This window comes from Volvox carteri (genome assembly GCF_000143455.1).
Source record: "Volvox carteri f. nagariensis unplaced genomic scaffold VOLCAscaffold_5, whole genome shotgun sequence".
Classification (NCBI taxonomy): domain Eukaryota; kingdom Viridiplantae; phylum Chlorophyta; class Chlorophyceae; order Chlamydomonadales; family Volvocaceae; genus Volvox; species Volvox carteri.
In genome coordinates this window covers 817,522-843,079 of record NW_003307548.1, presented here as the reverse complement: position 1 = coordinate 843,079, position 25,558 = coordinate 817,522, and the positions used below count along the sequence as shown (strand labels likewise).

At 57.6% G+C, this 25,558-nt stretch overlaps 1 protein-coding gene across 1 annotated transcript; it reads left to right on the top strand.

The window, feature by feature from the left end:
* Positions 1-284: 284 nt before the first annotated feature.
* VOLCADRAFT_87353 (uncharacterized protein) lies at positions 285-24,785 on the top strand (the record flags this gene model as incomplete). Its single annotated transcript, XM_002947171.1, has 45 exons — positions 285-337; positions 416-579; positions 655-829; positions 972-2,473; positions 2,651-3,457; positions 3,566-3,896; positions 4,043-4,204; positions 4,353-4,479; positions 4,707-4,805; positions 5,034-5,162; positions 5,370-5,409; positions 6,040-6,138; positions 6,323-6,438; positions 6,587-6,685; positions 6,791-6,915; positions 7,216-7,294; positions 8,167-8,261; positions 8,501-8,623; positions 8,871-9,003; positions 9,271-9,416; positions 9,641-9,759; positions 10,132-10,405; positions 10,713-10,964; positions 11,271-11,415; positions 11,692-11,910; positions 12,233-12,310; positions 12,512-12,673; positions 13,109-13,316; positions 13,662-13,813; positions 14,539-15,581; positions 15,871-15,978; positions 16,209-16,315; positions 16,523-16,649; positions 16,867-16,930; positions 17,223-17,384; positions 17,678-17,983; positions 18,293-18,487; positions 18,880-19,014; positions 19,363-19,482; positions 19,883-20,245; positions 20,564-20,674; positions 21,011-21,355; positions 21,783-21,898; positions 22,025-22,566; positions 24,766-24,785. 45 exons carry the CDS (start codon positions 285-287, stop codon positions 24,783-24,785), a joined length of 10,077 nt encoding a protein of 3,358 aa, XP_002947217.1.
* Between the last annotated feature and the right edge of the window lie 773 nt (positions 24,786-25,558).

The following is a 25,558-nucleotide window of genomic DNA, read 5'->3' as shown; positions in this document are numbered from 1 at the left end:
TGCTCAGTTCCCTAGAAATTAATGTCTAAACATCTGAGCCCCATAATAGTTTTAATTGCTTTAAGATTGCCTTGTTTGCGAGTCAACATCAAACCCCCTGTGCAAACCGGCAATCGGAGCTTGAGACCAACTGAATATAAAAACACTTGAATTGCGACCCAATAATGAAAATAAATATCTAATTGGAAAGGGGGATGTTGCGATAGCGCCAAGGCAGGGCTGGCTGTCAATGTTGGAATTTCAGCGAGGCCGCGAGCAGCGGCTGCGGAGGTACCCGGCTCGTCATGCCCAGTAACAATCTAGCTTCCACGGAGGTGTCCCCGCTGCGGCACGTACGGTAAGCAACCTCCCTGACTTCTTGCTTCACACCAGCTGTCGGCTTTACCAAGCCTTTTCTGCCCCGGTTCCCTCGCAGGGACATCACAACTTTCCATAAGGGCAAAGACAACACTACCTATGACACTTTCTGCGCGCTGCCCAGCCCACCCAGGCCGTACTGCGCCTATGACTATGCGGTTATCGCTGAGATTATCAAACATGCCGATACAGCCGTAGCCAGAGCGTACAGAAAGGGGACAGGTGCGATGGCCAGGGCCAGGTTTGCAGGGAGTAGGCCCGAGTCAATAGCACTTTTAACCGCCGCGTCCCGTCCAGGCTCCGGCTTGGTCACCCTGCAGTCCATACTTCAAGCGTATGAGCACATTCTGCCCCGCCATGGAATTAAGCCGGACGAGGATACGTACTACTACCGTCTTATTCTTAAGCTGAGCCTTGACCCGGAGCCGGATTGGTGGGTGAAGCTCAACCGTGAAACCGGCACCACCGGAGGGTAAGTTTCCAGGTCGCTGACATCATGCAGTCCTTCCGGCTGTGTAAAGCCGTGAGCCTGTGTGAACCAATGCGCCAGAAACCCGCTCTTGCAATGCTTACTCCCACCGCAGGCGCTCCACTTTCTTCCCCTCCTCCACCAGCGCTGTATCGTCCAACCGTTCAACACCGCGGGCAGGTGATTCCCGTCCATCCAGTGTGTACCGCGTGTCGCCGACGCGATTGCCTCGGTCGATTGGGACAGGGAACAACGCAAAGCCCAGCGTCCATAGCGCCAGCGCGACGCCTTCCGTCCGGAGCAGAATCCCCACTATCGGTGGTGGGCGGATTCCCGGGCGTGCATCGCCGTATCGCACTTCAAAGTCGTTGGCGCGCTCAACTGATCTTGAGCTGCAGGACGCGATACGGACGGCAGTGGCCCAGACAGCACGGCTGCGTGCATCATGGGAGGCCTCTCAGGACACAGCAAGCCGCAGCGCGCACACTTCGCCCAGAAATCCATCTTCTCAGAGGGCATCGCCGCGGAAAGGGTCGCAGGAGGCGGGCCGGAATATAGATCAAGATGCGGAAACATGGGCTACCCGAGAGGCAGCTGCCAGAGCTCTGGTGATACGGCACGCGATAGAGGCGACGCAGGTGCCGCAGCATGCAGCGTGGGATGGAACCCAGATCGGCGCGGACGATAGGTCCGTGCGGTCCATTGCTGGTCGGTCAGCAGTGTCGCTCCAGGCCGCGGCCCGCCAGGCGGCCGCGCGATTGGACGGGTCCGGTCCTGGCATGGGGGAATTCAATGAGGCCGCACGTGCCCTCCAGGAAGCGGCGGAACAGGCGACAGCTGCTGCATACGCTGCAGTGGATGCGGCGCGCGGTGTAACGCAGGGTCATGCTCCGCTTCCATTGGGTCGATACGAAATGGACACGCCATCCGCAACTCTGACGGAAGGCTCCCTGCGTGCTTTGTCCGCGGCACCGCGCTCAGCGCCTGCGTCCGCCGCCTCTGGAAGCGTCGACGGGCGGTCCATGATGCTGCACAGCGTCACGAGTGAAGGCGGTGCACCTTCGTCATTCTATAGAGACGATTTTGGAGATACCTCTGATTACGGCGCGGCGAGCAGCCGGTATGCTTCTTATTGGTCGCAGGGGACCCGGGATCCCAGCGGTGTCATAGAGCATAGCAGGTCCTATCGCGATGATGGTGTTGGTATGTCACATCTTGGCTCTCGTGTGCCCTCCAGCCAGTTTTTGCATCGTTCCCTGAGCAACAACACCGGCGGTAGTGCTGGCTTGAGCTTCGGTGTGAGTCAATTCATGTCGGAACCGGGCACCGATAGCCTGAGCGCGGACCGCGGCAGTGGAGGCGGCGCCAGCGGCGTCGGTGCAAGCGTGTCCAGCGCGAGGACGGGGCTCAGCGGTAGCAGCTTTCCAACAGGCACTGGCAGCGGAATCGTCCGGCTTGGTGGGGTCGCAAGAAGTGAAAATGGCGCCAGTGGGATGCACCCAACGGCCAGCTCGACACATGGCAGTGTAATCAGCGCAAGCACACGTGGGGGTGGCGTCGTCTACGGCAGCAGCATGCGGAGCGACGGAGGTCTCAGCACGCATACTCACACTAGCGGCCGCATGAGTTCTGCTGACCCGGGCATAGGTGCGCGGAGTGAGAGCGGCGTTAGCGTCGGCACCCACGCTAGCGGTCGTGATGGCGGGCACCGAGGCACTGGTTTAAGAAGCGACATACGTCCAAATAACGTAGGAATGCGAAGCGAAGGAGGTGTTAGCATGTCAACCCACACCAGCGGCCACATCAGTCCCGTTACATCCGTAGATCCAAGAGGGAGTGGCGGCCATTTTAGCGGCCATGCAAGCGAGTATGGCGGGTCTACAAACCGGGGTGGCAGCGTGCGCAGCGCCAGTGCAAATGGTGCTACCAGCGTCCCCGCCTCCGCCGGTGCTGGCGCTGGCGGAAGCAGCGCGTATAGTTCCAGCGCCCCTGGTGACGTGGGCGCTGGCTCTGTCCGCGCCAGCAGTCAAAACCTTGGCAGGAGTGCCAGCTCTGGCAGGAGCGTCGGCGGCCTCAGTTCCAACACCGGCTTTGGCGGCTTCCGCTCGGACATGGGCGAAAACAAAGGTCGGGGCGGCGGTGCCGGTGATCCAGGCTTAGCGGCTGCCAATAGCGACAGCGAGGCATCCTTTCGACCATCCAATGGCACGGTGCGGGATGATGGTGGCCCAGGACCGGACGCCATTGCCAGGAGCCATGCTGCTAGCTTGCGCACTGGCAGCAGCATTAGTCCCGTGCCCCGAGGCTCTGGATCTTTTGCATCAGGTACACAACACGACCGAAGCTATAGTGCCTGGCCGGACTGTCCAGATGGCATCGGCGGCGGTGGTGATGGCTTCAGCTTCCATTCGAGTGCCGTTGCCAGTGGTGTCAGCTCGGGTGTTTTCAATGAAATTAGAAGACCTGGAGTGGCGAGCGCCGGTGGATTCGGGCATGTCTCAGCCGGCGGTGCTGAAAGCTTGGTCGGTGATGCTGGCGGGTGTTACGGATACCCGCCCGGGGCCAGCGGTATCTTTGGCGGACGTCCTGACGAATCGAGCTTTAGCTTTGCCACGGGCGGCGGAGGGCCTGGTGAGTGGCGCGTAGCTGGGAACGGTTATACCCCTTTTGCCCCAGCAGCCGATGCTATGTCCCCGCTTGACAATGCCGAAACAGGCTACATTCTCCCGCATGGTGCAGTACCATACGGCCAATTCCCACCGGATGGCAGTATTGCTGGTGGCTTCCATTGGCCTGCACCTGAAGCAGCTGCCGGAGGCGGCGGCGGCTTGTTTCCTGCGGCTCCAGGCAGCGGTCCATGGGGACCGAATGACGATGGCCGGGGCAACGCTTCTGGCAGCGGAGGCGGAGGCGCACCGCTTGGACGGCCTCCTTCGCCGCCTGATGATGAGGATGATGAGGATGATGAGTCAGATCTGCCCGAGGACGCTGAGGCGTACATGGACTTCAGCCGCATGGCACGTGCGTTTCAGACGTGGCGACGAAACACTTGCACGCGCATGATAACCAGGTGCAGTGGGCATCGCTCCTGAAGCCGGGCAACGGGACCAGTCCGCCAATTATCCAAACTGTCTGCGTCCTCTTTCCCTCCATGTGCGACGCCGTGTGCTCCCGTTGCATGTTTCTATTGACGCCCACACTTGCACATACCCGCAGGTCTGAGCGCGACCAGGCCTTGCACAACTGGGCCGTTGCGGCTTCGTTCTGGGCGGTCCAGTTGCTGCGACGGTGCTTCACTAAATGGCACAGCCTCGCTCCTCGCAAGGCCCTGATGGCCATGTCGATCTGGGGAGACAACAGCCGTGCCGGATGCTTCAGGTGAGAGACTGGTTGTGCCATTATTATAGGTCCATCCGGTACACACACATGTATTTGGGGGATGCTTGCCTTCCACGCTGGTGTCGTGCTTTCAAAAATCGTTTCCACGTTTTGGCCGCTTAAGCAATACTCCCCGTTGCATCCACAGGCGCTGGCTAGTGTTTACGCGATTCCTCCGATCAAAGAATGCTCAGGGTGTCCGCCTCTGGCGGGTCCGCCTCCTCAAGCGCTCCTGGCGGCAGTGGAGGCACTACACTTGGTCCCGGCAACGGAAGGTGCGACAGCACGGATGAATGGATTCCTGATACCGGCCCGCGTATATGCGGCTGTGTAATTGTGTGAGGGCGTTGTGTTGGGTGCGAGGGGGGCTATAGCGTTCAGAGGCGGGCTTCCCTAGCTGAGTCGGAAGCCGATTTGGATGGAAAGCTTAAGCAAGTTCTGCGTGGTTGGCTTGCAGCTTCCAGCGGTTTTGCTCGGGTTACCTGGCCAACCCCTGTCGCAGGTGATGGCGGCCAAGAAGGCTCGGTTATTCAGGACCGACAGGATGCTGCACAGCAGCTGGCTTTCATGGCAAACCTTCACTGCCTACAGGGTACACAAGGTGCGCACATCCTTACTCCCGGTAGCAATGAAGCGCTGTGCATAACCATTTCAACGACCAACGCTCATCGCGCCTATTGTGTAGCAGCATGGCATGGCATAATGTTCACGCGGGAAGTCTACCCAGAATGGAGGCCCGGCCTTCAGTTTACATGAATCGGGCCCAGACAGTATGTGCAATGCAGTCGCTCTCACTCAACTGGCTATAGATGTTGTACCCGACCAACAGTGCAGTTCTGTACGTTGCCCCTTTGAGCAGGCGCTGATGGTTAAGAAGGCTGTGGGCTTCTGGTCAGACCTTCGGATTCGTGCCTACTGGCTGGAGTGGCGCTACTTCACCGTGACGAAGCGCAGGGTGGTAAGATTGCCAGTGGCATTCAGGCTGCGTTGCATGAATAGCTTTATTCTTGGGGTTTCACTTTCCTCCGCCAAAGTTCGGCGTTCATGGCTGCCGGGAATTGCATTGCAGTGTGTACTGATGTAAGGCATAACTACTGTACCGCGTAAGCTCTCGCGCTCAAGCTATTCCATGTCGACCCACTTCAACACCTGTCGGCTCCCGCAGACACTGGGCACCAGAAAGGCGCTGGAGTTCTGGTCGCGACGTCAGCTGCAGGCAGGCTGGCAGGCATGGCGGCGGTTTACGCTGGGGAGGCGGAGAAAGGTATCGTTACTGCACCAATTATTCCTTGCCACTGTTCAAGACAACACTCCGGGGCAAATCCCGGCAAATCCTATGGCACAGCTGTGCCTATATGTGGCTCGCAATCGTTTCACTGACTCTTCGGGCCCTGGCATTCCTTTGCACCCTTGCCGGTTCGTGCTCGTAATGTCAAATGCAGCGTAATTGCCTAACCCATTGAAGTTTGCACTTTCCCCCGTCGCGGTCGTTACAGACGCGTGGAAACAAACGGGCCCGCTCGCTTTGGGTTCGCCGTCGGCTGCGTGAGCGCTGGGCAGCGTGGCGCTCCTTCACGGCTGCAAGCCGCCGTAAGGTAGGCTGTGGAAATGTCGGCAGGCTTTGCGTGGTTTTCTGCGCAAGCCCGGAGTAATAGGTGCCGTGTTCAGTGAACGGAATTCTTGCTGTTCGTTCCCTTCGTCCCCTATCCTTACCTTCGGGCTTCCAACAAAGCCGTTCGATGGAGCCAGACCTGTCGCTCATGTAATTTCATGCGGTACTACTCGTTGAGCCTTTGCTGAGTGCACGCTGAGTTGCCTTCACGCTGATGCCGCAGACGCTGCATCTCTCGCTGGCCGTCAAGTTCTGGACCGGCTCTACACTCCGCAGTTGCTGGCGGCAATGGCGAGAGTTTACCGTCAAGCAGAGGCACAAGGTAACGCGCGCAGTCTCGACGTTACGGAGTGGCTGCACTATCTTGGCGGCGGTGCCGTACATACAAGTATAGAAGGGCGCGCCTTGTATAGTGTTCTACTGTTTTTGTTTCGCACAAACATGGCTCAGCTGCAGTAACAGGTTTCGGTGTAAACCAACCACGGTTTCTCAATTTCCTGACGCAGGCTCTGGCTTTGGAGCGTGCGTTGAATTTCTGGGCTACGCACATTCGATCTGCCTGTCTGCGCTTGTGGCGACAACATACGGCTGCTCGGCAGCGCAAGGTGATTCTCGCTTCTTGGTGCGCGTGCTGCCTTTCAGCTGACCTAAGATGTGGTCCTTCGCTTCACATGCGGTTTTCACCTATTGGAGGCGGCAGCCATCTTGTGCGGCCGCGTGCGTCTCCTCCAGTGACTTATCCTCACCCGTACATGCCAACGTATTTGTAGGCCGACGACACTAGCAAAGCGCTGCGATTGTGGACTGGTCGCACACTGGCCGCATGCTTGTCGACGTGGCAGGATTTCACGGCCAAACAGAAACGAAAGGTACGCGGCCCCTTGCTCTCAGCTACACGCAGCTGCGACTCTGCTCACCTGAGCGCTGCTCCAAGCTGAGCTGACCTGATAGTAACTTTAGCTTGATGGTTATAGGCGCTGGGATTGGCCAAGGCAGAGGGCTTGTGGAGGATTCACACGTTCCGGAACTGCCTCTCCGAGTGGAGCTTACTAGTACAGGAGGCGCGGCGGAGCTGGCAGTTGTCAGAGCAGGTGTACATGTGAGTTCTAGGGTAGCAACACGCACGAAACAGGTGATTAATCCGGGATTTAGGACCCATGACTGATTAACTAACTAAGGTGGAGTATGCTTGCGGCTACGCCAAGGGCTGCTTGGTTGGCGGTTGTTAGACAAAATTTCTAACGGCCTGACCCATCTCAACCAACCTCGCATGTATTTCACTGCATTGCAAACCCTAAGACTAGATTGGCCGCTGCCAAGAGTTCGTCTCCAGGATCTCCTGGCTATCGGCTTTTCCGTCCCTCTTGTGACTTGCCTATATCCGTGACTTTCTGCGCAGGCGTCGCTTACTGCACAACTGGCACTTGGTGGCTTGCTCGCTTGCAAAACTGTCGGCCGCATACAACACCATCCAACAAGTGGACCATCGACGGCTTTTGCTAGTGGTCATGCGGGCAAGTTTAATATCTTATTTTTCAACGCACACACGTTTCCTTGAACCAATCTCCGAAGAATAAGGTCATGGGTCCGCGACTAAAGTACAGTCTTGCCGCATGGCTGTGTTCGTGGCGTGTCTTAAACCCCTCGGGATTACGAGCTGTCGCCGTTTACCTTGCCCCTGCTTGGTAATGTATCGTGTAAATAATTATACCTAAGCTCTTTTCCGCAAGCTTATTTTCCCGGCCCTGTAATTGGCCGCCCGCCAGGCCCTTACGGACGCGTACTCAGTGCGTGACGAAGCAAGCAGACGACTGCGTGCGGCACTTACGCGCTTACATACCAGGCGCCTCCTGCACGCCTTCAATAAACTCCGAGCAGCTCGTGTCCATGGTCAGCAGAAGCGTGAGAAAAACGCAATGGCGGGACAGTGGTGGAGCAGCAGGTTAGTCATCGCATTTTGCAGCGCAGGAGCTGTGTCTGTACTCTTGACCCTTTATCCTGAGAGAAATGGTGCTCTTATAACACCTCGCAGGTGTCTCGAGAGGTATTGGGCTGTATGGCGCAAGTCTCAGGAGAGCGGCCGCAGGGCCATGGAGGTAAAGTCCCGGCAAAGCGCTTCCCGCATAGCCGTATGGTTGACGTGCACCGCTTATCCGGGGTCCATCCTTAGCGCGGGTGTGTACGCGCTGGGTGCGTAACTCGCCAGGGGGCGCACTTCCGGTCATCCCCCATGGTTCATTAACAGCTGGACGCATACCCGGTCTGCCTCACCAGTCCCGGCCAGCCACAGAGTCGCAGGTATGCTGGTTACCAAAACGTTGTAAACTTATCTCCTCCAATCCTTTTTCAGGCTGCTTGCAACTACGCCCTCAAGATTCTCAGACCGCTGCTGCGCGACGTCTTCTACTGTTGGCTGGACTGGCATGAAGGGAGGATGCTGCGCCGGTAGGTACAGGTGCAGCAGAGAACCTGTAACTGTTTGATATGCGCCTTGGCAACGCAACCCATACACTTGAGCGGCACCTTTCTGGCCCTACCTCTAAATTTGACGTGGTATGGTTTTGCCTAGCTAGCTTTTCCCATGCTTTTCTCTCGTCATTGATCCTTACCATGTCAAATATGTAGCGCGATATTGCCTAAATACAGTATTTGCTTGCCCTGGGTCATGGTGCTCCTGCCGCCAGGTCCCGTGAGACCGAGGCGCGCCATAGCATGAATGCCCGCAAGCAGCGGCTGGTAATGCGAGCGTGGTACGGCAATGTGGTAGCGAGCAGGAAGCTGAAAGCTGCCTGCCAGTCCATCATGCGGTAAGTGTCAATAGGGGTCGTGCGCGCTGTGTGTAAGTGGTGTGTGTGTGTGGGGGGGGGGGTGTTCGGGCAGAAAGGCTTCACGTCCGACTCAAGGCGAAAGCACGCAGGGCCACGTTGTAGTGGGCCTTGTATGGACGTTTGCACAAAACGCGTAATGCCGATGCAGATTATATAAACCGAGAAGGCTAGTGAATAGCCATTGTGTGTGGGCCTTTGTATGCATATCCCTTGTTTACCTGCGCAGGAACGAGGTGAAGCGGGTTATGGTATCCGCCTTGCGTCAGCTGCGGCGGGAGCATGACAATGCGCGGCGGGCGGCTGAGGGGCGCAGGGCCGTGGAGCGCGGCGCAGCCCGGCGCTGCCTGCGGCACTGGAAGGTGTGAACTTTCCCGCGGCATGTATTTACCGTCATTGCAACCTCAGGTCAACACAGCAAAGCAGCAAACGCCTACAGCGTGCGTGATGGAGTGCGTGTTAATAGCACATTTGGATTTTTGATTCGACCGAAACCCAGGTTGCCGCTTGCTGGAGGCTCAATTCTGGTTATTGCCTGCTGGTGATAGCATCAGCCATCCTAGTGCTGGCATGTACAGGTTATGATCTGTGGAGCGCGATGCTGCTGCCTTCTTTCCCGTCCTGTCTAGGCGCTGGGTCAAGCTCGGCAGGCCCAAGACGAGTGGCGAGCTCAGCGGCTCCAGCTTGTGACAGCGCAGCGCACTCGGCGCGTAATGACAGCATGGCAGCTGGTGGCCTGCCTGCACGCGGAGCACGAGCGTCTGGTGCATATCTGGTATGTCCTTGTCTACGTGGAAGGTTGAAACCTGTAGCTGGCAGGCCTCAAGCCTATGCTGATGCACTGCTGGTATGTGGTTAGGGTGGCAACGTCACGTGCTCTATGCGGTCAGGAGGGCAGTGTTACGCGCCGTCCGTCGCTTAAGGGTGTTTGTTGCGTTGCCTGGGGTCAACTCCGATTTGACAATGTCTTTGACAATGTCCCGTTGTGCCTCCTCGCAGCACTGTTCGGATCCATCGGCGCCGGGCCGCGACCATCATCCAAGCATGGCGTGGGCGGGTCCTCGGTTCGGTGACCAAGCGCATGAAGATGCTCGCGGCGCTTTTGGCGTGGGAGCGGGGTAGGTGCCTCTGCAGTGCGAGTATTCCCCTGTCTAGCACATGATCATCAGGTGGTTCACTTGAAGATGGCCTTAAGGTCCGGGTTTAAAGCGCACCATCCAAATTAATTCACCTGCTGGCTTGCACTTGCTAAGGTATAAATGCTCTTGTTAGGGGTAAGCGGTCTTGGTTCTGTTGTTGAGTTCGGTCTGCTAAGTCTCAGCTTGGAAACAGCCTACCCGGGTTGTAGCCAAGGAACAAGCAGCTTGGAAACAACCCCTAGAGGTTCCAGCATCCCGACTTAGAACGCACTTAAGACCTTTGCATCGTCCTAGGCCTTCTAGCCTTTGCTGTCATGGGTGCTCCCGTTCCCATTATGTGTGCACTCCCAGGCTTGAAGACCCGCGCATGGCGCGCCTGGAGCAACCTTCTTGCCGCTTCGCGTGCCAGCGCCAGCCGCTTTGCCATGGCAGCCCGTCATCATCGCACCAGGCGCCTGGGGCTGTGCTTCGGCGTGCTATTGAAGCTGTGGCGCGCATACCGCGAACGGCTGGGGCGTGCGCTGCGATTCCGCGATGTGCACGCCTTGGGGCTGCTCGCAGAGGTGCTGGCGGCCTGGCGGGAGCTTGTGGAAGTGCTGAAATGGAAGAACATTCGGATGCGGAGGTTAGTCAACACTAAAGCAGATTCGCATTGCAATAGGGGAGTAGGGACGCGTCTCAGTGACACTGCATGGGTGGCGACGCTTACATGGTTAAGTGCTAAGCTGCTAGGGATCACAGATTCAGGATTGTGGATTGTCAGGTGTTAACTCTCCTCTGCACCGTTCAGCTGCTGTTCGCGTGTGGCTATCATGCCATGTCGCTCCACAAATCCCCCAACTATTGTGTTATGTGCTGTGTCCTTCGCTTCGCATGCATTTCCGATACTCTCCAAACTGCTATACATAAGTCCCAACGCTTGCGATGCCCAGGGCTGAGACGCACGGCCGCCACCGGCTGCTGGCTGGCTCTCTTTACGGCTGGTATTATGTGGCCCGGCACCGCCTGGCCTCAAAGCATGCGGTAGCGGTAGCCGTATTGCACTGGGTGCGACGTCGTCGCGCCGCTGCGTTGGCGTGGTGGCGCGCCTGGGCTGCGACCCATCGGGCGATGCGGCTGCGCGGGGAGGGATATGCGCGGGTGCGGGCAACGAGAACAAAGGCATGGGTATTGGTGCGACTGAGGTGCGTCCGATTCTCTTGGTTGGGCGGCTCTTCTGTCCATGCTTGTTGAACAGGTAGGACTCACGACCAGGCGGTCCAGAACCAACAACAAGCGTAGCATGGTGGGGGTCCTTAGTCGCACAATACGTGCGGCCCAGGCCCTGTCCAAAAAACGTTTTTGGAAGAACGGACCTTGAGATATTGTACCACACGTATTATGCCTCTAGCCGCTTGGGTTCTTGGCCGTGACAAGATCGCTGTACTGTTACTGGGTGCTGAACCCACATCGCGTTCTTGCATACCGCTCCTCGCCATGTGTTCTAACAGGGCCAACGTGATCCAAAATGCGCGCATTGCGGGCGCTATTGCCCACCGCAACCGCTACATGGCGCGTCTCGCTCTGTCCGGCTGGTTGCTTCGAACCCTGCTCGCGGGGGAGTGGGTCAGCCGCTTGTGGGTAATTGCTGAGCAGGTGAGGCGCGATAAGGGTTGGAGACCTCTCCTGGGCTCGACATCCGCATTTGAGCAATGCGGGTTGTTGCGAGAGCGAAGTGCTACCGCCCGCCTGCAGCAGTCACTGTCTTCTGCCTAACCCTGGCCGTCAACGTCCTCTCCACCTCTTGTCTCCACCGCGCGGTCTGCCCCGAGCAGCTACTGGCATCACCTCTGCTAATTGTTTTCCATAAATGCATCGTTCCTCTATCTTGCTATCTTGGCCCGTGCTGTGAATACCCCGGCCGCTTTGCAGCTGTCATGGCAGCTGCTGGCGGACTCGCTGGCGGCATGGCAAGAGTTTATCCTCCACCGCCGTAGGAAGCACGGCATGATACGGACCGCCATGCACTACTGGCGCCTGGGACGCCAACGCAACGCTTGGGATAGCCTGCGCTGGCACGCCACGAACCGCCAGATCATGCGAGCAGCGATGGCACGAGGGCGTCAGGGTGCGGCATCACGCGTATTGCGGGTAAGCGCATGTGCCCGGCGCGTTGCAAAATGGGGGAAAATCGGGACACCGCATGCGAGTCGGCGTCGCAGCACTTCATGTAATGTGCAGTTTGGTGCTATGCGCGAGACATGGACAGTTGGACAGTGCATGCGTCGCTTTTTTACAATATGGCGTTGTTTGGGAAGGGGCAGAGAGGACGGCCTCCCTATGTCTGCCAGAGCCCCATGTTTGTCTTTGTATCAGGTCCAATGATTGGGCTTGCGGTGTCCTTATGGTTCCCGGAAGTTGGCGCATGATACGAGCTCTCATGATGGCTGCTCCGTGTAATTACGCTCTGCAGGCCTGGCGGGAGGAGGCGCATTACCGGCGTGGGCTGCGGGACCGCTTTGCTCTGATACAGGCGCGCTCCCGGCGGATGGTAAGCTTCGTCATGTTGAAGCCAGCGATAAGTGAGTGCTGACCCAGACAAGCATGCGGCCCTGGCCAGAAACCCGGTCCAGTCGCGAGCTTTCCGTCTATAAACTCGCCCCAGTCCTTTGCCCTTTCAATACCGTGCTTTTCAGGAAGCGCAAGCACGCACTTCTTAACCTCTTCTACCACCGTCAATGCCGTTTTGCAGGCGTTGAGGCATGGTATGGATAGATGGCGTATCTTCCTGGCACTTCGGGTGTTCCGCCGGGAACAGCATTTCGTGTCGGGGCAACACTACCTGCGGAGCACTGCGTGGCGAGCCTTCCGCAGCTGGTACAACTACCATATGCACCTGCGCCACGCATTTGAGGTAAGCCATCGTAAAATGTAACAGGCACATACTGACGTTTGGGTATGACGTACATGCTGAGCTTGTGGACTAGGGCTTTGGAAGGGAGGGGGTTTCGCACAACCGACGGCTTACGGCGTTTCAGCTTCAAATTTTAAGTAACTGAAGAGCAAAGAGCTACAACAGTCACGGAGATTTGAGGGCGCCTGCGGGTCTAGTTGAATCACTTCATTGTCACGGTCACTGGTCAATTAGGGACTGGGTTTGGAGAAGTACCGGTACCAACACGTGCAACCTTCCCTGTGTTCCTTTCTGCGTGTAGATCCTTGCACGCAAAGCAAATGCACAGATACCCACGCGGATTGTGTCACGCTGCACGCGCAGTCCTCACCTGTTGCGGCATCCTCATTGTGCATAGATTTGTATGGAATAACGGGTCTCCTGCACTGCCTGCAGCGGGCGCAGGCAATCACTCACCGCTGGCGAAGGCGCGACGCGGCAGAGGTACTGACTGCATTCGCCGAGAACGTTGTATTCCAGCGCCAGATGCGCGACGCGGCGGAGGTGTTCCGTATCACCTGCTCGCGGCGGGTCTTGGCGGCATGGCAGGAGTTTCTGGGCATCAAAAGGGCGACTGACTTTTGGAGCCATAAGCGCCTGATTGGTGAGCTTGTCTTCGCAAAGACGACGAGAGGTTGCACGATGTTTTACCCTCAATCCTAATCGCCCCGTTATTTATGTTATGCGAATCTTTTCACAGCCATGGCCTGCCCACACTTAGACTGGAGTGTGTAGGGATCCCTCTTTCCCGCGAAGACACCGCGGACGGACTTTAGGTGGTATTCATGCGGCAACCACCCGGACATCTTTCCCTCGCCCCAAAGTTGATTAGTTGCAAGGAATGGTTGTCAGTCCGTACGTTAAATGACCGGCTGGTGCTGAGAGACATAGGGACTCCTCCAAATGTCCGTCGTTAAACACCATCCTCCGTGAACCTCTATGCATGTAGATGTGTTCGGCGCCTGGGGGCAATACGTGCTTTGGAGGCGAGGTTTGCGGGCCATCGGTGCACAAGTGGCGCTGCGCTGGCGCAGCCTGACCGCTGCGCTGGTGCTGGCCACCTGGAGGGACCTTACGCGGGAGCGCCTGCGGCTCATGGAGGTGCGCCTAACGAATGGCCATGCATGATAAATACGGCCTCTAGTGCTGCGTAGGAGCCGCAGGAACTCGGTCCCTGGGATGGTACTTTGCTGAATCGCTGTGGCTATAACAGTTGTTCCGGGGGGTTTCCGCCCAGGCTTAGTCCACTGGGGAGCTATTGCTGATTGCCTTGAAGTTGAACTATTTCGTTGCTTTGTACATCGCGTTCCGCCTTCTTCTAGGGCCTATGTTTACCTTCTGTAATATCTCTCCCGCCGTCCGGCTGCGTGCCTGGCATCGGCTTGCATGTTGGGTACACTGGATGTCGGGGAGGTGATTGCGTGAAGTGATTGCGTTAGGTTGCAGCTACGCCGAACTAGCGCATGAGATAAGCAGCCACGACTTTACGGAACGGAGGGTACCGTATTACTCGCGTAGGCTTGGCATTTCATGTGCCCTTGTAACTTGACACACTAGGATCTTCGACCTTTTGCACCTACGAAGTTTCAATGTACGTGGCGTCGCTTTGTCATGCCCCAACTTCGCGTGTAGTCCGAGCGGATCCGCAGCGCCGCAGCAATCGCTGCTTTTGCCGTCATTGTATGCAACACTCCTCGCTAGGCAACCTCGAGCCGTGCGGCTCCCAAATGCCGAATGCGTAGTAATGTCTGGTCCGTCACGCCTTTCCATTACCTAATTGTTCCTCCTGGACCCGTTCCGTTCACACGCTGCCGGCTACCCTACAGCTGGGCTTCATGCTAGCGGCCAGAACCACCCGCACTGCAGTGTCGGCACTGCTGTACTCCTGGCAAGCTTATGCGGTGCGGAGCGCCCGCCGCAAGCGCACAGGCGCGTTGGTCATGGCGCGTAAGCGCGCCGCCACCCTACACGCTTGCCTGAACGGCTGGCACACCGCTGCGACAAGGCGAGCCAGCCTGAAGCGCGCTGCCGCCACTACCATCGCTAACTCTCAGCGCTCCACCCTGTTGGCTGTCTTCGGTTTCTGGTACTGGCACGCTGCGAATGCTGCGCGACTGCGGCTGATCTCAGAGCAGCTCGCAGCACGGACGCGACGTTGTCTATTGGCCGCCGCGATGGCGGCGTGGTGCTCTCACGTAGGTCGCGCGGTGCGGCTTCGAGCATTGCAGGAAACCATTGCCGCAAGTGCGAGATTCGCGGCGGCACGCGCTACGTTTGAGGCATGGCACGAACGCGCTGCCTACAAAGCTCACCTTCGGTTCGCCGAGTGCCATGTGTCTGCGCAGCTGCAGCTTAAAGTGAGTGGCGCAGTGTTCGACGAGTGGCACGCGCGAGCAGCATACAAAGCACGTCTGTGTCGGGCAGAGCGGGCCCTGGCGTGTCGTATCCGTCTGGCGACCCTGGGCAACATCTTCAGCAGCTGGCTTGGCTACAGCAACTATAAGGTGCAGTGCAAACGATCCGTGCGGGTGATGCGGTGCCGCCGCCAGCGGCGCACACAATTGGCAGTGCTACAAGGTTGGCGCATCTGGGCGGCCTACATGGCGCACCTGGCGGCGGCGGAGGCGCGAATGGCGCGACGGCATCGGGTACGCCTGCTGGCAGAGGCGTGCTGCGCGTGGCGTGCGTATACAGAATATAAGGGCCAGCTGCGAAAGGCGGAGGAGAGGGTACGGGAGCGGTGGCAACGGAGGCTTTTGGCAGAGGCTTGTATGGAGTGGCACTTGTGCGCGTGGCGCATAGGCGGGCTAAAGGCCCTGTTGGAAAGGGTACTGGTGCGGCTTACTGCACTGGCCTTTTACGGCTGGAGGTGGGTTGGACAGGGTTGGGAGCAGCCGAAATTGTTGCCTGCAGTAGGGATTGCTAACGTAGGCTGAGTGGAAGTGTGGCGAAAATATGTCGTTGCTACACCAGGGCACGTCCCATCTGATTGCAGCATTGCCGCAGGGGGTGCAGTCACTCGAGTTTTTGCCGTCAAACGCTGCAGGAACGTTCTTCACCAATGCTTGCGGAGCACTTTTCCTACACACGCATACACGATATTCTGCCCCTTTTCTCACTATTGCCCGCTCAATGTACGGTGCTCACTTTGAATACAGGGAGTTGGTTGCGGAGGGAAAACACTGGCGCGCGGTGCAGAGCGCAATGCGGGCGATGATTGCTCAGAAGCCTGCCCTTGGTGAGACTGCTTGCTACGCCATAGTCAGGTGAGAAGGGCTAACGATTTTTTTCGAAGTGCGGAACGTGCTGCATGCAAGCACCGAAGCACGCCGTTCCGTGAGAAGTCCGTCTGTACACGGAGCCCAGCACTACCCCTGATGAGAGCTCGCCTTTCGTAGTTGTCCGAATGTAGCGTTATATTTACTGGGTTGTTTCCATACCTTCCTATGTTTGGGTTGCAAGCCGTCGTGCACCGGTCTTAAACCCTTCTGATCAGGCTTCGCATGTGGCCGCTGTCATTGGTATTCTACACGTGGTACGACAACGCGCAGGAGTGCCGATACCTGCGTGACAAGACAACCGATGCCGTGTTTACGTACGCAGGTGGGGATGCAGGGTCTTGGTTGGCAGTGTCGTGAGTTGAAACACGCCATGGGAGCGGTTGGCCACCGGCAAAATGTCGCGCTCACTGCCATCTGAACGTAATGCGCTAGGGCATTTAGCGTGTTCATTCCGCGCTACTTTTACGAGCAAATGCCTTTGTGCTTCTCGCCTAATCTCAGCTTCTTGTTCGCGATCAAACCCTCACAGGCAGCTTGTTGCGCAAGGCTCTGGCGACATGGTTGGCCTATGCGCTGCGGCGCCACCACATGCGTCAGAAAATCCACCGCTTCGTCTCATCCGTCAGTGCCAAGATGCTACGCAAGACATTAAGGGAGTAAGTCGCCACACCCAGAGGCGTAGGTTACAGGTGTATCGGTCAATCTGTTGGCAAACTGCTGGCATCTGCCCAGGCGTACTATCCGCTGGGCGCAGCATGCCTCAGTACGTCGAATCGCTGGGCCCCTGGCGCCATAGGCCTTGCTTGCTGCCTTACATTTTTCGATCGCATAGCAGCTGCCTGTCCTTACTGGTTTGCTACCTGCACCCCGCAGGTGGCACCGTTTGGCAATGTACTTGGGGCGGCTGCGGCTAGCGGCGATGGTCTTGAAGCAAAGAGTGAGCGGGAAGCCCGCGGCAGGGTAGTATGACCAGCTGCGGGTCGATCACAGTAGGAGTGTGCGGTTAGCTGCGCCACCGGGATGGACCTGGTATGGAAGTGGGGAGGTGATAGGCACAGACAAAACCGTTATGGAGCCCCTTTTCTAAGGACCGGCAGGAACACTGTTCTGAGTGATGGCTCGCCGCGCAGACGGGGAAGAAGACCCAGGGCGGTGTATCCCGGCCCCAGCCAGTGTATCCCGCCACAGCTTGCTCTACTTGCCTACGCACTTACTCTCTGACCGCACAGGTGGACGACCAGATGCTGCGCTTCACGCTCGGTTTATGGCGGGAGACGGCGGCGCGCTGGGCTGGACTCAAAACTATCCTGGCGCGCAATATGGCCCGGCTGTTGTCCCTGGCCTGGGAGGTGTGGCTGGAGGAGACAGTCGCAGGGCGCAAGAAGGCGCGGGTAAGGCGGCTGGCGGAAATATTTGGGCGTATATACCACCTGCTTAGCTAGCTGGCAACCTGCCAACATGACGCTCGCACTCTTTGACTCTGCGCATGTAAATGATGTAAGATTGAGTTTTCGCGCTTGCTGCACCGAGTCCGTTACGATTGTGGGCAATTGCGCTGACCTACCTCACCTCTATTCGGTTTCGTCTTCACAAGGATTACTCCATTCCATTCGTGCCTTCCGTCCTGTGCAATGGGACCGTACTGTGAGTTGCGTTACCCTTCATGGTGCTGCCTGCCCTTCAGGCGGTCAGCTTCATTGGTGCCCGCTGGGCACGTCGCGACCTGGCAGCTCTCTTCGCCGCCTGGCACCGTCTGGTGACAGCCCTCAATGCCGCGCGCCGAATCCTGGCGCGAGCGCAGCGGCGGCACAAGGAGTGGGCATGGGCGGTCTGGCAGGAGGTTGTGTTCCAAATGGCCCTCGAACGCGGAAATGAGCTGCATCAGCGGCGGATCGCGGTACGAGCCTTGCAAGGCTGGCACGATGTAGTGGTGGACGCGCGGCGTGAAGCGGTGCTTAAGGCACAGATGCAGCGTCGGGTTGTTGAAGAGGTAAGTTGTGGAACTTCGAGGGAAGGGGGCCTCGCCCAGGCGCGCAGTCTTGGCACGGGTGTGAGAGCGTCCTGTTATAGTCGTCTTGTCGGGATATGAACATCATGAACAGAAAGGCGTCCGTGGGTGCCGCACGTGTGCAGGGAGCGTCCGGGTGTATCATCAGTTGGGGGAGGCTATGGCTCTGCCTGGTCACCCGCTTTTTGGATATGCATGTCGGGCAAAAGTCCAAAACTCTGAGATGAGGGAGAGCAAGGCCCGCCGATTGCACTTTGAAGGCTGAGACACTCCCTTGATCCATGGCTGCAGGCCTTCATGGAGTTGCGGCGACAGTGGCTCGCGCAGACTTACTACCGCAGATTGTACTACCGCCGCACGCTTGGGGGCTGGTACAAGCGCGCTCAGGAGCTGCGCCAAGAACGGGCACGCCTTTGGCATGCCTCCCGCGCCATCCTTTACGGCTGCCTTGCGCGGTGCTTCACTGTCTGGTGGCAACACACCCAGGTCGGTTGCCTACGACTCGACAAATCGAAGGGGAAAGCCCTCGCCGAACGATGCTTTGTTTCCGTGAGAAAGGAGGAGCTTTAACAACTCAAAATTTAATTTGGAGATGCAAGAGGACCGAACCAACAACAGCGGCCCTGAGGAGCGTCCGACATAGAGCGCCTTCTCCTGGATGAGTGTAGGAATGCGTACCACACACGTGGGGATTGTCACGGCCGTCTGCTGCTCCATATCATCCCATCCATTGCCAATACGTAAGCGCTTCTTGAAGTTTTCCATGGTCCCTTTTTTCAATTCAGTAATCACCTGCAGCCCCGCCGCGCCTCTGCTGCGCGGAAGCCAATTGCGCTGAAAGTTTTCTTTCTCCTCCTTGCTACTTCGGCATGTGGCAGGCAATGACCATCAAGCGCGCCGTGTTCGTTCGCAAGCAGCGGGCTTTGGCTGAGGCGCTGCGGCGGGGCGACGAGCTGGTGGCCCGCAGGAATGCGGAGCTGGCGGAGCTGACTTTCAGGGCCTGGCGTATGCTGGTGCGTCGCCAGTCGGGGTGGGATGGGGCGCTCGGTAGTGCGCCCGACCGGGTAACTGGCGTCAAAGAAACTCAGACGGACTGGGCGAGATAAGCGCTACCAGCTGGCCTCACGTTTGTCGAGTACGTAGGATCGGTCACAGGAGGGCTGGGGTACGCAAGAAAGTACCAAGTCCGTTCCGAGTGGTTGGCCCACTGGGCATAGCTGCAAACATTCAGGCGTGGTAATCGCTGTGTGCTCTCCGTAGGCTTGCTCTGAAGGGCCGTGAATCGTTACACGGCGCTGCGTTTGCGAGCACACTGATGAGATGGCTTTAAGTGTTGAGTTTTTGTGCCGGCGCTGTCGCAGGCGAGCCGTTACAAGGAGGTGCACCGGCGGCGGGCAGTGCTGGGTGCACGCCTGGTCGCGGGCGTGTGGGCAGATTGGCGCGAGACCACCTTAACCCGGCGGGCGACGAAAGCCAAGATGGTGCGCATGGAACAGCTGCGGGGTTGTAGCGTGTCGTGCTATTGCGCTATCGTCATCATTTTCGAGCGTTAGAGAAGCCGCGGAATGTCACGAGCAAGGCAAATCGTCTGGCACCTTCTGTTCGCTTGGCTTGCAGGATTTTGCAAAAGTCTTGGCTTATCGTGGGCCAACGAGAGCAGTAGGGTCACCATGAGGGTCACATGGACTAATCCTGAACGTCGTGAAGTCGAGCCCCTTTCATCTTGTTCACCTCATGAAGAATTTCCTACACCAATCATTTCCATCATTGGGAACCACCATCCAGCTCACGACAAAATTGTTGTGCATAGAACCACACGTAACATCTCCTGCACCTAAGTGCACCGAACCCCCTTCTCTGCCACGGCCCCTCATGCCGCAGGCCGCTGTGCTTCGCCGGCGTCTCCTCGCACGGCCCTTCACCGCTTGGCGCAAGGCCGCAGCCGCAGCTGCGTCCAAGCTGGACATTGCCGACTCGCATCGCCGCGCGGTGTTGCTGGATGCAGCCTTGAGCGCCTGGCTTGTCCACCACAATGATGTGGCTTCTCGCCGCATGGCGCTGCGTCGCGCATTAGCAGCAGGTTGGGCTGCGGCTGCTGCAGCCTTGCGCGCGCGCGCGTGGGAAGCATGGTGCGAGGCCATGTTGCGGCGGATGGCGGTGCGGCAGGTGGTGGAACAAGCGTTCCAGCGCCGCTGCAGACGGAGGCTGGGCCAGGCCTTCGACGTGTGGCTGAAGTACACACAGGTAATGGGGCACCATAGACACCCACAGCTGGCACATACAGCTGCCGCCTGCCTTCCACATCACGTTGTCCAGCTGCTTTAAAACACCTCCAAACCGCAGCAGCTCCGTTGTCCATGCCGTCTGTTACAGCGCCGCAGACCCGCTCCTTTCCGAAGCTTTGCCATGTCATACCATGCACAACAGCACACGTATAGTGAGATGTGTGCTTTGCGAGTTCGGACTTCGCCGCAATGTAGTATTTGTTGCTGACAATGCTTCGGAGATCCTCCTAATTATATCTCGGGGTCGACTCGGGCGGGTTCTGCCACCATCCTGCAGGCAATGCGCACAGGTGGCATTGACCCAGGCTCCCCTTATCTGACTCCTCGTGACCGCGACGTCGATCGCCGGCTGGTCACCAGGATGGCGGCACTGGCTGGAAACGATCAGGTAGGCTCGTTGATGAGTGGGGAGATGGGTACAGCAGGTTGGCATTGTCGCTACATTGTCTGCCTGGCTTGCTGCGTGACTGAAAGGGTACGGGCTGCGTCCATGCCCTCCCACAGCCCCTGGTGGTCCGTTTCCCTCCGATTTTGCGCCCTCCTGGTGTATCCTGCAAGGCATCTCAGTCACCCATGACCTAATTATCTGACAAGTGCGTGTCGCGAGGCCCTTCAGTGTCCTCTGCTTCATTGGCCATTACAGCACTAGCCTCCTAAGTAATACACAGCGCATGGCACCCCGCCTCGCCCGGCCACAACACCCCGCCTGGGGTCCCCTCTGCAGGCGCTCGCGGGTCCCGAGATCGCGTCGTCAGCAGGCGTGCTGGACGGCCTCTATCCTTCGAGTGCACTCAAGCACGCCCTGGAGCGGCGGCAGGAAGTCTCGGCCTTCCTGTCCTTGGCGCGCAACACCCTCTCCGCCGGCGGCGCCCGCCGTACGCCCGGCTCTGCCTTCGCCTCCGCGATGCTGGCGGAGCGCCAACGACAGGGGGATCGGCGGGCCAGTCACGGCAGTGGCAGTGGGAGCGGCAGCACGGCTGGGAGCAGCCACGGCAGTTCCCTGGTCTCGGCGCCTTCCTCTGGGGCAAACGGAGCCGACTTGTCGGAACTTGCGCTGCAAGTCGTGCGGGTGAGGGATACGTGTCCACGCAATCTACGTTAGTAGCAGGGAGCAGGGAGGACCAGGTGGAAAGGCTCAGCCAGGCGGAACGGGCTTGCGGTAGCGGGGCCACTGGAAACTACGAGGGAAACAGGAAAAAGAACGTGTTTGCATACATGGGATTATACAATGGATCCGACCGGATCACCGGTACTGTCCGCACCAAAACACTGTACAGCCAAGAATGGCTCGAAATCGTTTTGTATTTGCGCTGGATGCTTGTCCGATAAAGGAAAGGGTACTTCAGATGTTATGGCTTGTCTTCGTGGCCAGTGACGTCTTGCTTGCTCATTGCAGCCTATCCAGGGAAGGAGCGCTACCGGCCTTAATATACGAGTCACCGTTGCATGGGAATAATGCACACTTCCCTGCCTATTTGCGTGTGTTGCGTACCCAGGCAACACCCGGGCTCAGCCCCGCAGGCAAGACTCGGGCCCCAACGGCTCCGAGGCCGCGGCCAACGAAACCCTTGAGCTCGGACCTTGGCATTAGCGGCAGTCTCTACGACGATAGGTGAGATGGGATAGTGTCCTATTGGACTTGGAGGAGCGCTTGGTGTTGCGTCGGTACCTCGCTTACGTCTCACCATTAGGGCCAGTTGCGGACTAAGCGTATACCGCGTTTTCGCCTTCTCCACAGGCTAGACTTGCGTGCTCTATATGACAACGTCGGGATGCGCGCTAGCTACCCTCCGCCGCCAGCCGCGGCAGCAACGGCAGGTCTGCCGCCGCCTGGCCCCTTCGGCGGATTCACCCCCGTCCGCCCGCTGGGCGATAGCCCGATGCCGTTGCCGCGAGGCGTCGTCATGCCTTCCAACCCCGCTTCCGCTGCGCACATCGCGCCGCGCCGCATTGATTTCACGGGGTCTCGTGGCGATGTTGGCACATCGGTGATCCCGCTGCCGGCAGCGTACGATAATAGCCAATACTATTACGGGTATGGCACTCCGTCAAGGTCCCAGCAAGCGCGCGTTGGCGCTGACAGCGACATCTCCAGCGTCACAAGCGGCGAACTGCTGCCCCTGGATGAGGTGCAGGCGCGAGCTATTGCCCCGGCTGCTGCTGAAAAGCCACCGGCGGTGGCAGCGGTTCCCTTCTGGATTAGTGGCACGACACCCGGGGCACGGCATGCTTCAGCCAAGGGCAGGAACTGGGCTTGGGGCTCATCACCCCAGGCTACCGGTGGGAAGGTTAATGTTGGGGATGGGGCAGGGAGCACACAAGCCAGCTTGGGACAACAGCAGGCAGCAGTCAGTGGGCGGATGGCAGGGGGGGGGGTCCTGCAGGGCGAAAGACACATCCCGGGGCGACCGACGTCTGGAGGATGGGCAGGTGGGACAGGGACAGGGGCGAGCAGCATTGCGCGCGGCCTGCTATCCACGGCGGCAGCGGCGGGAACCGGTTTTCGTGCGTCCATCCTCGATATACGCGCGGCGCAGGGCCGCTGATGGGTAGCGTGCATCTGCCCTACTGCCGTCCAAGCCAAGGCCGGGGAGGAGCTTCGTGGCAAGCAATTTGTGTGGAAGGCACCAAAATAGGGCTAGGCGTTGTTGGTAGACAACTTTGGGATTGGGTGTAGCTTGCTGGCTCTTACCAGGGCCAGTCCGTAGCTTGCTAATCTGTAAGTTACATGGCAAAGGCGGTACAGGTGGCCTGTTCTTGAAGGCTTACCTTGGCGGAGAATGTGTGCGCGTGCGTGTGCGTGTGCGTTTGTGGTGTACAGCTTTATTCCTGGAGGTTAGCGACCTTAGTTGGCTGAATATTTTGGTTGGACGCCTAGGCATATCCTATCACGGGGTGTTAAGACAAGCGTCGTGTTGTTTGGTGCTATTTGGTCCAGACGTTGGCTAGAGTAGATTTTTGTACAGGCGTGTGGCTGCATGCGATGGGCATGCGATGGGCGTGCCAAAGGCGGCTGGCAAGACGGCACCACGGGGTTTGGCGCCGATGGTGGGTCAACGGCTTCCATTGGGGATATAGATACGCCCCAGAAGACAGTTCAGCGTGCATGCGCACAACCCAAGTATGTTGCATTCGCGCGTGTAGTGTGCAGAGCAGGCGAGCTGCCAGATAAGTTCTTGCATCGGTGGAGCTCTAGTCCATGCGAAGGTTGGTAGAAAGTAGAAAGGAGCATGCAAACCACCGTACTGAGTTGCAAAGATTTCCCGCATACGTATCATTGTGTGTTTGTGTGTGCAACGTGTGGTACGTTTTGGGGTGGTGTGAGGGCCATGTTGCCAGTGCAACTTCTTAATCACATGGGCGTACTTAAAAGTTGAGTGCTGGAAGTCCCACTGCGCGGCGCCCACGCCGCAAGCGCATGCTGTGCCGCGCGCACTGTTGGGAGGCGGCTTGGGCACACTTGGGTGGTGGCAGCGAACAGAGCATGACACGTCCAAGTCGATATAGAGGGCGCCAACAAGGCCGTACATCCGCCGAGGTGTGGATCCCAACGGGCCGCGTTGCGCTTGTAGTTGATTGGATCCTTCCAAAATTCCATCTAGGATCTTCCAATAGTAAATACTGTCTGTGGCGTGCCATATGCGCTTGAAAGTCGTGGCAAGGCTTTAAGTGGATGCTGTTGCAGTGGAATTTTTTTACAGCGCTCCTAATCGCGATCGGTGTACCGTCATGTTGTAAGTATTCGCTGCCTGGGGTCGCCTTGCATCAGTTGAAGCCTTTGTTTTCCCTGGCACACACCGCACATAAAAAATGCTGAAAATAAGAATTGTGGCGTGCAGTTGGTCCCTTGCACCTACTCCAGTGGTGCCAGAGTTGCAAAGGGCAGGCTTCCTACCCGATTCGAACCAGTCCCTAGCCCAAGGTTATGACTTTACCAGCTGGGTCCTGACCTCCATCGCGTATCGCAGTGGTTGGGAGAGCTGCGGTCTTGTCGAGCACGCCCCAAATCCCCAAGACCATGGCCAACGTGCCGCAACGCGCAGAAACCCACGTCCATACGTTTCGCTGCCACGCACACCAAGGGCAAGGCAGAGAGCACAGCTGGATTGCCTATACCCGCAGGTGTCTTGCTGTTCTTGGCGCTGTCTTGACGAAGGAGGTGGACACACCATGCAAGTTTCAGGATTCCTTCCTTCAGTCCCGTGATACAGGGATGAAACTATCAAGGTGCTCATTAACCTAAACACGCCGAAAGGTAAAACCCGGTAAAGCTCGGGCAAATTTCGACCAAGGCTTCGACCTCGTCGTGGATGCCTGGCTGTAACTGCCTCAACAAACTTCGTAATCTGCAATCTGCTCAAACAGTCGAACGGAGAATGCATAGCGGCCATCCGAAAAGCATACCATATTGATCTATTTTAATACAGCACGCACAGTTTCTATCAACAACCATCATAAAATCGCCATCTTTCTCTGCAGGTTTTGCGCTTAAATGGTAAACTGGGGCCAGTCGGCAATCGGAATGTTGTATGGCCGCAGAATGAGTCACGGCCGTTGCATCTAGCGACGATCATGCCAAAACGAGGGAACGGACGCTTCCAAACATCGCATCAAGCTTCTCAGTTTTTAGGATATAAGAAATAAGGCTAACAGGGTAATAGCGACCAGGATACGGAACGACCATCTGCTTTTGGGCGAGCTGTCAAGCCTACCGCCATGCATTAGCCTTGAAAAAAATACAGAAATAATTCACTTATATATTATATAGCCCATAATAAAATGTCTTTGTTCAGTCAACATCAACGTCGGACCCAAGAGGTGCCACGTCGGGGCTGCTGTCTGAGCTGTATGCCTCCATGACTCTCACCTCTTCAAGTAATGATAGGTATAAACATGAATATTTTTATGATGGTTTCCTGGGTGATGTAATACGTTTCACCTTTTGTTTCGTGTTAGGGAAAATTCGTTGTCGAGCGCTAGGACTGAGTGTCACACGCATAAGCGCACGTTGCTGCTAACCACTAATGCGTAATATATGCTCTGAACATCATTAAATCGAAATTCCTAGTATATGGAAAGCCACTTATCTATCGGCAGACCACCAGCTGGTGGTCTGCGGCGATGCTGCAGCATCGCCGGCTTATCCGTACGTACTAGTCCAGCCTTCAAATTCGCAGCAAGAAACGTATACTGCATTTCAAGTTGATGCCATAGCCATGTGAATCACATGTAAGGTCACACCGTTGCACACTCCCGGCTTACTTGGCCTACA